Genomic DNA, 16,680 nt, shown 5'->3' with positions numbered 1-16,680 from the left:
TTTCCATGCGGCGAAAGACTATGGATTAGGAGGAAGCTGTAGTGTGGGGGTGGAATTAAATATTCCACTCTCCATAATTACTTTCTCTCCCACCCACCCTTTGGGGGAGGGAGATGGTGGCTTGGCCACTGTGTGGGATGCTGCATTGAAAGGTCAGTGTGAATTGGGGGGTTGTTTTCTTACAAAACATCACCACCACAACACCTCCTCAAGTGAGAGAGGAATGAAGTGAAAAGAGGACAAAAAAGTGCGGATATAGAATGCTATATCCGGAGGGCTGTGATGTGGATGAAAAAGTGCCAATGTGAAGGATTCAGGATGTATAAAATATAATTGAGGGGATGGACACTTTCAAGGAGAAGATTTTCCTTTCAACTCTGTTTTTTTTTCTCTCTCACTCACTCCAGCGCCAGAGCAAAACTCTTCGGGAGTCTTTGCAGTGGAAAATTCAGAGACATATTTTTATTGAGTACAACATATACACACACGAAAATTGTCCCAATGTTTGATGTCATTGAAAGATAAATTCCATTATCTCGTCCCACCGCAAGGATCACACACATCACACCCACTATCATCCCCAACTTCCTCCTGACTCCACGTATACATAGCACGGGGTGCGCTCTCGAGGCGTGGCTGGCATTTGAGCTATTTCTATGCGAGGAAATATATTTTACAATAGATAACTCCACATGGGGGGCAATAATATCGCATGAATCGCTGGAAATAGGTCGATAATAATAGATTGAAATTCGATAAATGTTCTCCAGCAGCACAGGCTTTTCCCCAAGCACACCAAATTCTTCGTGCAGGTCGTGAGAAGAAAGTTCATTGTTGATAATGCATCGCAGTGAATGGGCGGGGTGCGGGGCGGTGTCGGCGGATGGGGGGTTTTGAATTGAAATTCCACAGCAAAAGGGCATATTTTGCCATTCGTCGTAATACCAGATACTTCTCACACCACGTTTTTCTTGCCCTGCCATCCTTTACCACCCACAAGCAACATTACAGCGCTCCTCATGCTTGCCAATGGCAGAGAATGCAATTTAATGATTTTTTTTCTTTACAACAACAGAGATTCAGAAATCAAAGGAGATTTTTTCAGAAAAGAATTCCTGATATTCAATTTTAAGGGAATATTGGGACTACTTTACTTACTACGAATGGAAGTAAAGATATTTTAAATTTTAATTAAAAATGTTTTAACGATAGATCTTGATTCTTTCAGAAACAATAAATTATTGAAAAGAAACTTTATGAAAGTAAAAGCCTTAAAATACTAATTTCGCATAAAAACACTTAAAACAAACCGAAACATAATAAATTCCAGCCGAAGAATTGAAGAAAAGACTGGAAGCCTAAAAATGAAATTTTTATCCTGAAAAATTCCTTATGCAACTTAAAATAAAATCAGAATTCTTTAAACTTTTAATGATCATTTAATTATTTCTCCTATTAAAAAACTCATTTTTGAAATCTTCAAAAGAATAAATCTTATTTTCTCCTACTTCCCTGTGCGAAAAAAAAACTTAAAAAAAGAGACAAAAAATGAAAGCTTTTAGGAGAGCACATATAGCGTTGCATTCTCGTAAATAACCCAGATATAATTATAAATTAATTAAAAGAAAACTGTTTTGGGAATTCTCAAACGAAAAAAAAATCATAATCTAGATTAATTTGAATCTTTTCACATGAATTTCATGCTGAAAAGTCATCCCTCGCAGATGATTTTCCTCTAAAATAAATATATCCTTTTCATTTGGCACAGAGAATATCCTTCTCTTCCCTTTTTTTATGGAGTGAATATAACCCAAATTATCATTCGGGAGGATTTCATTTTGCACATCCTTTCGTGCTCTTGTGTGTGTGAATAATATTTCAAATAGATGGTGGAATTTCATTGGGGAAATGTACGTGATTTTTGAGCAATGTCGAATTATTTCCTGTCTGCAGACGTTTTTTGGCGCGCACAAAATGCCTTGGGGAGGCGTGAATGATCACCTCTTTGTCTAATTTTTATGTTTGAATCTCCCATCATAACTCACCGCACCGCGTACTTCCTATTATATACATTGGCTTGCTTGCCTTCCTTCCTGCTCAAGGGGGGCTGTGCTTCTTGTGATGAAGTCCTTGTGGGAGGAGGAGGATGGGTGGGGGGTGGTTTAAATTTGATGAAAAATGGAAGAAGAGCGCACCAAGGAGTATCACATCAATTTCTAATCAAAATTCTGGTCACTGTTCTCGACTCACTTCGCATTATAAAAGAAGAGACAAACTGCAATTCCCTCGACACATCTTCCATCATTTTCGTGTCCGATGGTGGAATGTAAATAGAAAAGTTGTGTCTCCTCTCATCGTCTTCGGGAAAAGCCCCACAAGTGGTGATTCAAAAATATTTACTCTGCACTGCAAAGAAGGAGTGCCCGCAAAGGACTCTGCTTGATGGAGGTAATGCTGAAAAATTGTCTTTAACTTTATACCAACAACCGCACCACCACCCCTCATTCCCATCATTCTCAACTTGAAGCTCAAACTCCATCGAGGTTTTATTTTTGCCCTGGCCCCATGGGTAAGACCGTCTCCGATGCGCTCCTTAATGAATTCTTCATCACAAGAAAAAGGAGGATATTCACTCAATAAGATGACAGTTTGTTGTGTCTTTTCCTTTTAGTTTTTTTCCTCTTTCTCTCTTTAATGATTAACTTATATCTGTGTGTTGTGTGTATGTTGCTTTGTACATTAATTTTCTTGTCTACAAGATAAATAATTTCCTCTATGACACACATTTTGAATAATTGTTTTTCCTTTTGCTGCTATTTAATTTATAACTCATTAGTTACTCTATAAAAGATTAATATATTATGCATAGAGAGTCCTGTTGATTCTTTCTTCTTTTTTTCTTTCTGCATGAGGCGAGAGATTTTTATTTTATTTATTATTATATAGAATTCCCTTCATTTACTACATCATTCATCTCAATTGACGCTTCGAGGCATAGAAAGATTTTTTTTATGTGTGTTCTAAATAAAATAATTGAAATGTTGCGGCTGGAAAGTTAATCTACATATAAATTACTTTAATCACACTCGAGAAAATTCTTTTTTTTTTCAAGTTTTTTCATCATGAATTTTAATATTAAAATTTATAATATTTTATTGAAAGAAAAAAAGGATTTTATGGAAAATTTAACTTGGAATTTTAAATTGAAAATAATTTTTTTTGACTAAATAACTCCCTGAATGTTTTTTTGCAGAAAACTACTAAATGTATGAAAGTTTTTTGACTCATTTTTCTTGAAGATTATTTAAGAATAATTTGCAAGAATCTTCAGTAGAGTCATAATTTTATAATTCAGTCTTTCTGATTAGTCTGTTAAAGCAATAAAAAATGCTCATTTTAGTTAGAAAATCCAGGTACTTTTGCATTTTTCATTTGATTTTAGTTAACATTCTACTGGTCCAAAGGCTTTAGAGAAGTTAAACAGTTCTTCATTTAAAATACTATGAGAAATAAAACTGCTAGAATTCATCAGGTCAGAGTTCTAAAGAATTTTTTTTTATTTTATTAAATTGTCATAAATTGTTCTTCTTTTACACAATTTTTTTTAAATAGATTAAAAATGTTTAGTTGTTTTCCTAAGTAAAAAATTGTAAAGTTTATACGAAATACTACAAGAAAATTAAAAAAATAAATAAATTTATTTGTGGAGAATTAACTAGGATAGAATTCGTCGGGCCGGATTTTATATTTCCATTCATATTCAAAAATTGAATTGATTTTTTAAATTTATTGTTCTCATCTTTAAAATTTTCAATTAAATAATCAATTAAAAATTTATTTCTCTAAAAAAAACCTCTTATAATTATTTTTATTACAAAAAACTGCAAGAAAATTTGAAAAATCATTTTTTTTTAAATTCAAAAACCAGTAAAATTCTGTTGGAAAGCAATTTTCTCGAGTGCAATGTGAATTACCCACAAAAGAAGCATTTTTTCCTGTTAGATGGTCCACCCTCTTAGGGATTGGTGGCACCTGCGGGCTCAGACAGTGGTATCCATTGAGCTGTTGCAGTTTTTGTGCGGAACATCTCCTCGAAGAAATTCCTCTCATTCAATCGCACTTCAGCTGTATTCCCAATCACAGCGCGCCCCAGGGGCTCATTTGGACCCAGAAGACTGTCGTGCATCACAATGAACTCAATCAAGCACGACTTGAGAGTATCTTTAGCAATATCAAAGATGAGCGCCTCATTGAAGACGGGCGAGATGTTTGCGCGTTGAACGCCTGTTTTCCGTTTCTTCAACTTCTTCCCCGCCAGGAGGATGTTCACCTTAACGTAGGGATCTACACAGAAGAAGTAACAAAAAAATTGTGTTAATTTGCGTCCAACGCAGCCAGTGTGGTGCTATGAGACAATTGCCCCCTAAATGGGTAGCCGTAAAAGTTCGGTTAATGTTTGTAATTCAATTTAAAATTTTGAGATTGAATTTGCGATAGCCTCTAATTAGGGCTTGATAGCTAATTTCACGTTTCCGTGTCATTTAATTGCGTTTTATGTGGCGGTCATGGCAAAAATGAGGGGGAGGAATGGTGGTGCGATTACGCACTAATAATAAAGCTTGTTACATTCGCTTTAATGCGTAAATTATAGCCACAAACTATGTATGCATGGTTAAAGGCAAACCCAGGGAGCAACAGCTAAATTTTATGGTTTTTGATAGTTTTGGGTGCTGTTGATTTTCTTGTTGAGCCAGCAACAGAACATTTTCAAAGCGACCTTTTCTAACCTCAATTTTAGAGGCGTCCCCATTTAAAATTGCGAACTCCATTCTAAGCAAATTAAACAAATTATTTTAGCATTTTGTCCCTTTATGAACTAACAAACCTGCACATCAACAAGTGCGGCTGACTAGTTTATATTTAATGTGGAACAGAAGGGCTACAGAATATGTAGGACGAACTAAAACATATCCCTTTTGCCATTTTGGAAACTTTCCAGCATTTCAAACAATTTTGGAGCACCAGTTTTTGTGTTTTTTTCTTAATAAAATGCAAATTGGTAAGATTTTTATGGAGTTGTTTCAGTTGGTGTTTGAATTAAATTGCCAATTACACGTGTTGAGGATTTGACCTGTCAAAATTCTTCTGTCAACTGAATTTGTTTGTATTTCATCTGTCAAATGAGCTTGTGTCAAAATAACTTATGTCAAAATTTTAATCTTTAGTAATTTTAATCGCTTAAAGGGCTTAAAGAAATTATTAAATTGTATTAATTAGCTTCATTACCATTGCATTGATTATTAGGTAATTAATTAATATTTATTTAATGACTCTCTGACTATCAGAAATTATATATCTGTCAATTGAACTTTATTGTGTAACATTAACCGAAAAAATTCGAATTTCAACAAGAAACGGAAATTTTCTCACAAAAAAGAATTAATTAATTTTTCAAGCATACCTGCAGAATTGCGACTATCATCAACAACACGTAGATTCCTGGCCTTTATGATGACCACAGTGAGTCTCTCGGCAGATGGTAGGTACGAAAGGGACACCATAATCTCCCCAAGATCAACTTTAGCATCCTGATCCGTGCACGGAGTTAGAGGGCGCCAGAGCTCAACTTTATCAGACAGATCAACGTGCGCCAGTGGGATTTGGGTGCTACCAATGCTCAGGTGCCGTGAGTAGGCGTCAAAGTCGTACAGGAGGATCTCAAGGGTGCGCCTCCCAATGACGGCGGGACGCTCCTCGAAGACAAAATCCTCATCAAAGATGGGATTGAGGGTGCGTTTGTGAATTCGCGTCTGCCACACATTGGTCTTATTGGGCAGCAGGCGAATCTTGCAGTAGGGATCAGCAGTGCCGCTAAAATCACGCGGTTGGAGGTCCTGTGCCTCGATGAGGCGTACACTGAGAATGCCCGCAATTGGGTCGTACAAGAGGGTGAGGTGGATGACGCCGTGGGTGTTCTCTGTGCTCGAGATACTTGGCGTCGGCGAGGCGCACTGCACGAAGTAACAGAGTTGATGGGTAAGCATTAAAGTAATTTTCACTTAAAGAGAACTTCTTTAAAGTTTTCCTCAAGTCAAATTGAAAGACATTCCCCTAGATTTACATAATCAACTACCTCTGTGACTGAGGAAAGCCAAGAGAAAAGTGTGGGAGATTTTTTTTTAAAGATTGAGGAAAGTTTCCAAAAGATAATGGTGGCAGTTAAAAATTCAGTTTGAATTTGAAATTAAATAAAAGTTTTGAGAAAGTTATTCTCGTTAATTTTTAATTTAGTTTTGGGGGTTTTCATAATGAAATTATTTAATTTCTTTACTTTGCAATTAAGCAGAAATGCTTTAACTTTCTCAAGAAAAATCCTTAAAGCTTATCTTTGAAAAAAAGCTCAAAGAAAATTAATAAAATTTTGACTTCTCTTCAGTGTTAAATAAATATTTATTAAAGAAAAGAAGACAAACTTAATTAGTCATCGTGCATCTTAATACTTAGCAACTCTAGGGGAGTATTAAGTTGTAAAAAAAGTTAAGTGCGGGGGTGTAATTAATGAGAAACATCATTACCGCTTCGTAGAGGGATGTATCGATTTTGGTGTGATCCAATTTTGCCTGCATGGAGGAAACTTTGAGGCGTGCTGGACTCGTGGCCAGGACAACGTGCTTATCACTCCTTGCAATGGGCACCGTGCTGGAGGCCACTGAACGATTACTCTCAGATGGGGATGTTGGCGTGGGGAGTTGACTGTCGTCCGAGGCCACAGAATTGGGAGCTTCTGAGCGTCCCTGATGTGTTACAGGAACCCAAAATGCGGGATCTGCTGCCTCAGCAGCACTCTGACGTCCCGTCTCCACGGCCCCCGCATCGAGATTGTAGGATGTACTGCAACTGATGAGCGCCTCATGACTCTGCCCAATGTCCCCGTGCTCTGACACAGTTTCCAGGAGATTATTCTCAAACCAATTGAGACGATAGGACTTGGAGCATGTAACATAGATGAGAATACACAGCAGGGAGACAATGACAAAGGAAACGGACCCATAGACAGCCATTTGGGACCACGAGACATCCTCAAAGCGCTTTAGTGCTCCATCCATTGTGTCCACGTGCAAGGCTCTCTGCACCAAAATGGGAGGACCTGAAGGAGAGACAAATAATTGCAGGCTTTCTCCCATCTTCAGTACTAATCCCTCCACCATCCATTTGTGGACACATTCACATACATAACACAGCATATATATCTCCCTTTTCACGCCTCGAGATTTTATGGCAAATGATTGTGAGTAAAATACTCTGCTGGGGCTGCTGGTGTGTGGAAATGAAGAGTAATGAAAATCTCTCGACAGCACTCTACCCCCATACCACGAGAGTTAGAGATTGAATATTAATAAGATACGATTTATCATCATTTCACTAACTCCGCAACGTATTCACATCGATTTCACAGCAGCACCCAGAGAGAGAGAGCTGTGCTGCCTGAAATTGAGTCTGAATAAGGAATTCTAAATGGTCATCCCCCATCCACCCACACTCGCATACATACATTCAACATAATTTAACATATCGATTTTCTCTCGTTTTTTTCTTCTCACATTCAAATAGTCGCATTATATACGTTTTAGCTTAGCGCGTAAAGTAAATTAATACAAATTGAAGCTGAAAGAACTGTGCGGGTTGAAGTTGAAGCAAAAAAAAAAAAGAAATAGTAATAGTAGAATTATTTATTCAAATCATTTCATTCACTCAAGCAGATGGAGAAGAAAAAAAAAACATTCAAATGGCAAAAATATGCAGAAAAAAGTACATTAGCGTGAAAAGAAAAGCGAGTAATGTCCTTAAGATGGAGTGAGCAATTTAATCATTTAAGGAGTTTACTAAAGGTCATTTAATTGGATTTTCTTTTTTATTTGTAGCTCTGATTTAATTCTTCCAGTCTAACTGTTTTTATTTATTTAATTTTAATTCTCTGTGTTTTTTTTTTCTTTTAAAAAAGAGATAAAAGGAGTTTATTCATTTGTGTATTGGAAAATTGCGTATTTGAGAAAATAAACGGGACACGCGTAAGTTAGCTGTGTTTCTTTCAGACACAGCTTTTGTGTACCGAGCAAAATCGAAAGTCGTCAGATCGGGCTCAAACTTGGGATGAGCACGAATTAGGGTCCCCACATTCCAAAAAACGTATGCGCCAAAAAATTTTTTTTCCGGCCGTCCGTCCGGCCGTCTGGCCGTCCGGCCGTCCGGCCGGAGTACAACGCTAAATTGCGAGAGAACGGTGATAGATAGAGACTTGCGGTAAACGGCAAAGTTTAAATATCGACTGGAAGACATCCGATTATGATGTCAAATTTTACCCCCCACCCCCCCGTCCGCCATTTTGAATAACCCTAAAATTTTGTTTTGCCTATATCTCAGCCCCTATTATAGCTAAAAATCTGAAATTTTTATATGTTGTAGGGACCATCAAGAGCTTTCCAACGATACCTCATTTTCGAAAATCGGTCAAGCCGTTTAGTCAATATGGCCGCCACAATTTTTCATCGAAAATCGACCATAACTCGAAAACGGCTTGACCGATTTCGATCAACCCAGGCTCAAATGAAAGCTCTCAACAAGCCCCACAACTCTTTAGAACATCCGAAGTTTCAAAAGTGACCGCTAGGGGGCCAAAAATCAAAAACAAAATTTTCGATGAGTTTTCGATGAATATCTCGAAAACGCCATTATCGATTTGCTTCATTTTTTGATATGTTATAGCTGACCATATTATCTAGCTCCATGCCAAAAATGAAGAAAATCTATGTCTCCGTTCTTGAGATATAGCCTTCTAAAGTTGGCATGTCTTATCTCGGGTGCTACAAGTCCGATTTTGATCAACTCAAGCGCAAATGAAAGGTTTCGTGAAGCCCTACAAATGTCTAGAACATTGCAAGTTCGAGAAATGACCGCGAGAGGCGCTAAAGTCAAAATCAAAATTTTTGAAAATTTCGAACTCGAATATTTCGAAAATGCCATTATCGATTTACTTCATATTTTAATATATTATAGTTGAGATTAAGACCTTTCTAACGATAGCTCAAACTCGAAAATCTATGGAGCCGTTCCCGAGATATGGCATTTTAAAGATTTCTTGGGGAATGACTTTTCAACTTTTCCCGATTTTGCATGTATTTAAACAAATTCGCGTTCTAGTTTGCTCTCACAAAATTGGTACACTGAAAGAAACACAGCTCTCGTAAGCTTGGTCAGCTTACCCGTACATTTTTTTTGAGAATCAAAATAAGTAATTTGGGAGTCCTTACAAAATTATGTTAGCTTTTTTCTCCAAAAAATCCTTTTGTCTACCATGAAATTTGTCAAGGAATTTCCTTTCAAAATATCAATAAAAAATTCTCCTTAATGGTAGGAGAATTGAAATAGTATAAAATGTCATTGTCAAGTCCCCAAAAGCCCCAAAGGTATTTGAAGAAGAAAAATTTTCAACTCATTTTTCCTTCTGTTTTCTCTCTCGTCCTATCGATTACGCCACAATACGTTCTTTTCAATTTCCGCCGGTGTGTGAGCACATACGGGGGAAGTGGGGAGGGGGGGGGGGGAATAATGGAAGTAAAGAAGGTGGAAAAGAAAAAAAAAGGGGAGGTTGGGCATCCTATTGTGTCCGTCAACTGACCTAATTAATGAGCAGAAAGAGAGAAAGAAAAAGCATCGTGTTGGCAGAAAAGGTGATAAAAGCTCCTGTCGCCTTGGGGAAAAAGCTCCATCATCCAAACACCTCCTCAGGATAATCTGATGGAATAACATTGACTAACAATACCCTGTTTACACCTGCAAGGTGTAAGAATTAAAAGTTGTTTTTCATTGCGCACAAACAATGCTTTCAAATAGGGGTAACAAACAGAGGTATTTCATTACAAGAACCCCATCATCGTCAATATATATATTACCAACAACAAGATCAAGAAAAGTACATTTGTGGTGACTTCTTGGAACTTCTCACACAGCAAATAATCTCAATGATTTTTTTATTCCTTTTGATCTTTGCAAGAACTTCCTGATGCGGGAATTTCCATTAAATAAATGGAGAGAGAGAAGAGATAAAAGAGGAGGAAGATGAGGGTGGGTGGCCCACTTTTAATTGATATAAATGGAAATTTTAATCAAGCGACTTGTAACCTTTTCCAAGAAGAGAAGAGAGAGAGAGAGAGAGTTTGAGGAATGTCGCTGTATCGTCTGTGTAAAATCAATTTAGTCCATTAATTCAAAAGCGTGTCAATCGAATAAATGGATCAGGAGGAAATTGACTTGGAGTAATTTCGCAAAATGAAGGTACCCTCCCCCCTTCCACCTGCTCATTCCCCGGGGGAAAAGTGGGTGAGGTGAACGATAAGCATTCTGACACTAAATCAATGATACTCGAGTTTGATTGTACCAAAGGCGGGCGCATCAATTACATTGTACAGAGAAGAGCATTCCTTTCACCTTTTGCAATTTGCACAAAGGATGAGATACGCATCCTCATTTCGAAGGATAATTACAACACACTCACACACCCTCTCAAGCCAGGAGGAGCTTTATCGAAATTCCTGTTAATTCCTTCAAACACTATACCTACTAAAAGGGACGGAATGGAGATGGGATTCCTCGAAATATGCATTGAGGTTTCCAGAAATCTCCCTGCTAGTACATAATCACATGTGGAGCCAAATAAACGAGGATGAGGGGGTTGTTCGGAAAGTTTACAAACTCCGCACAATATTTGTTGCAAAATTTAATTAAATTTCTTACCACCAAGAATTCCAGGAATATAAACACGAAGATACTTTTGCTAATTGAGGAGGATCTCTTAATGGGACTTCCCATTTGGGAAATGATTATGAAAACAAAATACAAAAAGAATTTTTCCCTTATTAACCCTTTAAGGTCCGCGCCTAAACTGCTGGGCCGATTTTGGAAATTTTGCTATTTTCCAACTCTTTGGGCCTAATTATACAGATTTCAGTCGAAAAAAAAATTTTCCAACTTACGGATTTTCCGGAAAAGCTTTGGGTCAGCATATGACCCAATGGACCGCAAGGGATACAAAACACGGATTTTTGATATTCACAATTAAGAAGCACTCTGTGTCCGTGGCCGGTAATGTTACCCCCAAGACGCCTCGGAAGCACCCTGGGATGAACTACAATGAGATTCAAACCGACCAGAAGTGGTTTGGTCAGGATTTTCAGTGTCATCCCAGGTGAAGGTTCCTCTAATCACACACATTGCCCGATTTTATGGTTAATTTATCACTTATTTGCCACATACTTGGATAAAACTTAACAGAACAGTAAAGGGGGATAGCCATTCCTCCATCTGAACACATCCCAGCCAGAGATTCTGGCCAGGAAATCGCTCAAATATCTGAAATTCGGGGCCCATTCAGCCACTTCTCCACACTGTAAACACGCACCCTGTCACGGTTTTGCGTTAAATTTACCACTTATTTACCACAAAATTGCATTAAACTTAACACAACACTAAAGGAGGATACCCATCCCTCCATCAGAACACATCCTGGCCAGAGATTCTGGCCCGGAAATCACTCAAATCACTGAAAATCGTGGTTCATCCAGCCACTTCACCCGCACTGTTTATGTATGGGAAATGAGTTGTCAAACATTCCGCGTTTTGTATCCCTTCCCGTCCATTGGGTCATATGCTGACCCAAAAAGTTTGGAAAAGCGTTTTGGAAAATTGGTTCGACTTTCAAGGTTCTCATAAAGCAATTTTTTCTTGTTATTTAGTCTATTTATAAGATTCAAGTCGATTTAGACTATCGGAAAACTATAAAATAGGAAAAAATGCCGATTTTCAAAGTGCTGAAAATCGACCAATTTTTCCCAAGTTTGATGCAAAAAATCGACTATAAAGGAATTTATTGGATGAATCAAAAAAATATGTCTTGAAAGGTTGATCCTTTAGCTTTATACTGGCGAAGAAAGCATCCAAAAATATTAACTAGAAGTATCCTTAAAAAATCATTTCCGTTTTGGGTCAGGGTATGACCCAAAAAACGTTAAAGGGTTAAAAATTCCCAGGAAATTCATAACATTTTGCAGAGGATTACTTGAGAATTCTAGAGAAAGTTTCTTCGTTGTACTTTTAGAAGAGATTAAATTGGATAGAGGAGACTAGGGTGAGATTTTCTATTTAAATGATTTTTTTTCTAGAGAAGGAACCCCAATTAAATCAAAATATTTTGAGAAGAAATTACAGGATAAAGGAATTTGCAAAGAAAATTATTTTATTTAGAATGAATTTGAAACATTTTATTCTATTAACTAACTTTTCCTCTTCTTTCTCTATAAAATATTTTTTTCCCGAGAATTGTTAATGATAATCGTTAACTTTTCTTGTTTTTGCAATATGCAAGGTAAAACGCAAGAATTGCGTCTTTGTAATCGTTTGAACATTTAAAAAGAATATTTCACTGCGATATCGTTCTTCTTCTGATTGTTTTTTTAATTTATTGATTTAATAGTTTTCGAATATTTAATTGAAAAAATATACGCAGATTAACTAGGTAAGGTAATAAAATTATAGTAGATTTAAATACATTAAAATATCTGTTAGTTCAAGTTCTTGTCTATAAATAAAAAAATTGAGGCTTTAAACTAAGTAAATTAAAACAATTTTAAAAGAAAATTTACAAACGTTACAAAAAATGTGAAAAGTTGAAATAAACGTTAAACACTATAAAAACAAAGTTAAATACTAAAGAAAATACTCAAACTTTAGGATAAATACTTAACTCAGAAAAGGACATTAAACCATAAAAAAGAAATATCAAAATGAATAAAAAAAAACGTTAAAAAATATATTAGAGATTAATATTAACGTGAAAATGTTAGAGAAGGAACTTAATCGTTAAAATTATATGGTCAAAAGCTCGAAAGATAACGTCAAACATTAGAATAAAAGTCCAAAGTACGAATAGAACGTCAAACCGAAGAAAAGAAATGTCATACGTTTGAAAAGAAAACCTAAACGGCATTAAAAAACGTTAAATATTAAAAAAGTAACCCAAACGTTAAAAATTAAACTTCAAACGTTAATAAGGAACATAAAAAGCTCAAAAGAAACGTAAAACGATATATAATTGCGTAACCAAATTGGGTAAAGCTTTTCTTTTGAGTGCAAAAGCCGTTAATAAGTAATCTCAATCTTCCCAAAAACTCAACCCCTAAATTATTCCTTATTTTTAGTGCCTTCAGAGCTTAAAATAAAATTCATTCCACTCCTTAAATAGAATTTCAGCTACATTCATGATTTCCCCAAGCAAAAAATCTCCCTTTAAATCTCGTTTTAACCCCTTCCAGCTAGGTCAATCCATATATAGCACCCCATTCATCCCATTTTAGCTCATTAAAAAATATGAGCCGCAAAAAGGAATTTGCAAAAGTCCAACAATAAGGGTAACAAAAAAGGTATTCTCTGCTGTGAAATAGTGAGGAGAATGTTTGCAAATATGTTTGGTAGTTGTTTGTCATGGTGTGGTGGTATAAATTAATGGTGCAACCCCCTCAATTATTCATGTGCAGGCACATGTACCCCTCTGGGTGACCTGCATGCAATTCTGGCTCCACGTGGGTTAATTGGGGTAGGACTACAAGTTATTTAAATAAATAATGCAGTGCTGCTGAATCAACAAACACCCGGGTGCGCCTGTAAACCATATGTTGGAGGTGCGAAACATGAAATTTCGGTATCCACCCACCACCCCCGCCCTTTTGCGGTTTTTTTGCACCATTTTCGGGGTACTATTTTATCCTCCTTTAGGGCCAGTTGGGGAATTCTGTGTTTTTTTGTACCTAAATATATTTTCTGTGCGCCAACAATGCGGGAGACTTGTTCTGTGATAAGAGAAAAATATTCATTGTGATTTGTCCATATGGTTAGAAGAGAATCTAATACATATGTATGTAGTGTAATGTACTATATGTATAGATAGAGTTAGAAATGAGTGGTTTTATTATTCTCGCAATAAAATAAAATATATGTACACATTGGGCGCCTTATCAAGCTGAAACTTCCAATGTATTTGTTGCAATTTATTGTTCCTTTCACTCCGCTCTCTCTAGAGGGAAATATCTGATAAGAGGGCGCTTTTTGGGGGGAATTAATTTCATTTTGGGAAGCGCGAGATGCTTCCTCGTGATTCCAATACCGCCCACCCCCGCTGCTCTGTGCGCACCATTAAATAAATATTGATAGAGTAAATATATAACTAAAATTACTCGCTACATATTTTCAGCATGAATTAACCTCCCGTTTCGTGATAAGACGAATAAATTTTCTCAAGTTTGATAGGAAAATGTGCTTCAATATGTTGCTTAAAGAGAGCAAACATTACCTTGTAAAGCTGCGGAATTGATTTTCTCACCGCCCCTCTTGGTCCCTGCACCACCCTGGTGTGTGTTGAATTTATATTTATTCTGAGGGGCACCACTTATTTGTTGACAAAGGGTGTTCCTGTGGAGCTCTTCCTTGTTATTTGGCTTTTCCTTATTTTGGGGGGTCACGCTAATTTGCCTCAAGAACTCTTCTTCTATTTTTTTTGACTTCACTTGAGCACCATTTATGCCCTATTTTGTGTTTAAACTAAATGTTGTGGTGGGTGTATGATTCCCCAAATGCCCTGGGTCGATTTTGGGGTTACCAGGAAGGGTTTTTTTTTGCCACTACACAGCAGGAGGGTAGTGTGTACCTCTATTCACCTTATATGTAGTATATAGTCGTGTGTGTGTCAAAAGAAAAAAGAAAATCTTGCCTTATGAGTGACTTCCTTTTCCACGAAACTCCTGCAAGCGACTGAAGATGGTTTTGTTCATGCAGAGAGGCTCTCCTGTTGCGCTCCGAGGTGATAAAAGTCCATTTCTGTGGTGTTAAGCAAACTCCACGCGGGGTGGCACACGCGGGGGGCACACACAGAGACTCCCGAGGAAAATATATGCGGGAAAATGCGCACAATTGTTGCGTGGCTTTCACCACCATCTACACACATTTGAACTCTCCCACACTTTGAAGATTTTCATAAAATATGCATTCAATGGTGCGCGCAGGTCCATTCGATGCCCCGAGCTCCCCTTCGCTCCCCATCGCACCCGCACTCCCCATTGAGGGTTTTCAAAACTCATTATTCCCGCTCTATTGAGCCTCCACACACATGTGCGGGCATATAGCCCCGGTGCTGGTGAAGCATTATCGCCCCGAAGAACGAAACACTTTGAGAGGCCATCATCTTTCGCAAAATAGCACTACAAGGGGGGACAGAAATAGCTGGTGAAAAAGCAATGGGACAAAGGGGAGCAAGATGGCAAGCAAAAGAAGCAAAAGGGGGCTGAATAGGGAGGGCATTGAAACCCTATGCTCTCCATGGAGGCCGTCAGTGATTTAATTGCAAGGGGTTATCTTTCACCATCTCGCGGGATTTTCTTTCCATCAGCTATCTCTCTGTGAGCGAATTTGACCCAAAGGGGCATCTAATTGCTGAATATTATTTACCTGAATTAAAGATTAAAAGCTACTGAATTTTGTATGATAAAGGATTAATTTAAGTTTGGTCATTTGTGGCTTAATATCAAAGACAAAAAGTAGGAAATAAAATTAATGAAGCATTATGAACCTTAAGATACTTCTGTATTGAATGGAAGTGCTATGAGAAAGCATAAAAAGTCTCTTATATATTTTTTAATTGTTCCCTCAAAACATCGACCTTTCTTCAACATAAAATATTCATGAAACGTCGAATTATCTCATTATCTATAAATATTTGATTAAATGTCTTTTTGAAAGATATTTTTGACGTAAATTTGATTTAGGTATTTACCTTCATTTATTTCACATTAATTCCATTTTATTTTGCATAATTATTGATTTGAATGAAATAAGAGATGTGATGGAGGCGCCTGGTTGTTATATTTTATTTATTTTTCTGTTTTTTTTTAAATCATAAACAAAATAGATTAAATGGAGACGCCTGGTTATATCTAATCACACTAATTAATATCAAAAAATGCTTAAGAAGTCGATGGGGGCGCCTGGTTGCAGGGCGAAAATGAATTTTTATGATTTTCTTTCACAAAATTGATTTTCAAAATCAACAAAAACATACTTAGCAAGCACCAGGCGTCTCCACCTCGAAAAGCTTGAGCTGCTACAGTTAACAATGGAGGCGCCGGGTAATGGAATTTATAACACAAACTAATTTTAATTTTATTCATATTTAATTTAATTTAAATATTCTTTTTCCCACAAAAAAAAATCCCAAAAATCTCAAAATTATCAAATATCCTATTAAATCCCCAATAATTGATTTTTCTACTCATTGCTCATTCTTTTGGGTATTTGAAAGCCCCCTTAATTGCGTTTCTCATAAGATGCCAAAGCTACGACATTTTTTTACGACGTCGCTGCTGTGGAAATTAATATATTAGACATTTAATTGATTTACTTGCACAAAGGGCGAGATGGTGGGAGAATGAGGCGAGCTTTTGCAGAACAATCATTGGGAATTTATGCCAAATTCAATTACAATCGGCATTTTCCCTCCTACTATGTTGCAAGTTTATATAAATAGCTGTGACCAAAATTAATTGGGTCTGTCACAGAGCACGTCACACAGGTGCAGTGAAT

General features: G+C 36.9%; 1 protein-coding gene across 1 annotated transcript; it reads right to left on the bottom strand.

The window, feature by feature from the left end:
• Positions 1 to 2,648: 2,648 nt before the first annotated feature.
• Positions 2,649 to 15,918, bottom strand: LOC129790554 (synaptotagmin-1). Its single transcript, XM_055828113.1, has 4 exons — positions 14,399 to 15,918; positions 6,576 to 7,147; positions 5,462 to 6,011; positions 2,649 to 4,344 (listed from the first exon to the last, which is right to left on the bottom strand). Exons 2-4 carry the CDS (start codon positions 7,104 to 7,106, stop codon positions 4,016 to 4,018), a joined length of 1,410 nt encoding a protein of 469 aa, XP_055684088.1. The 5' UTR covers positions 7,107 to 7,147; positions 14,399 to 15,918; the 3' UTR covers positions 2,649 to 4,015.
• Between the last annotated feature and the right edge of the window lie 762 nt (positions 15,919 to 16,680).

This window comes from Lutzomyia longipalpis, chromosome 2 (genome assembly GCF_024334085.1).
Source record: "Lutzomyia longipalpis isolate SR_M1_2022 chromosome 2, ASM2433408v1".
Lineage (NCBI taxonomy): Eukaryota > Metazoa > Arthropoda > Insecta > Diptera > Psychodidae > Lutzomyia > Lutzomyia longipalpis.
The sequence above is the reverse complement of the archived record's forward strand: the minus strand, read 5'-3'. Positions and strand labels throughout refer to the sequence as shown.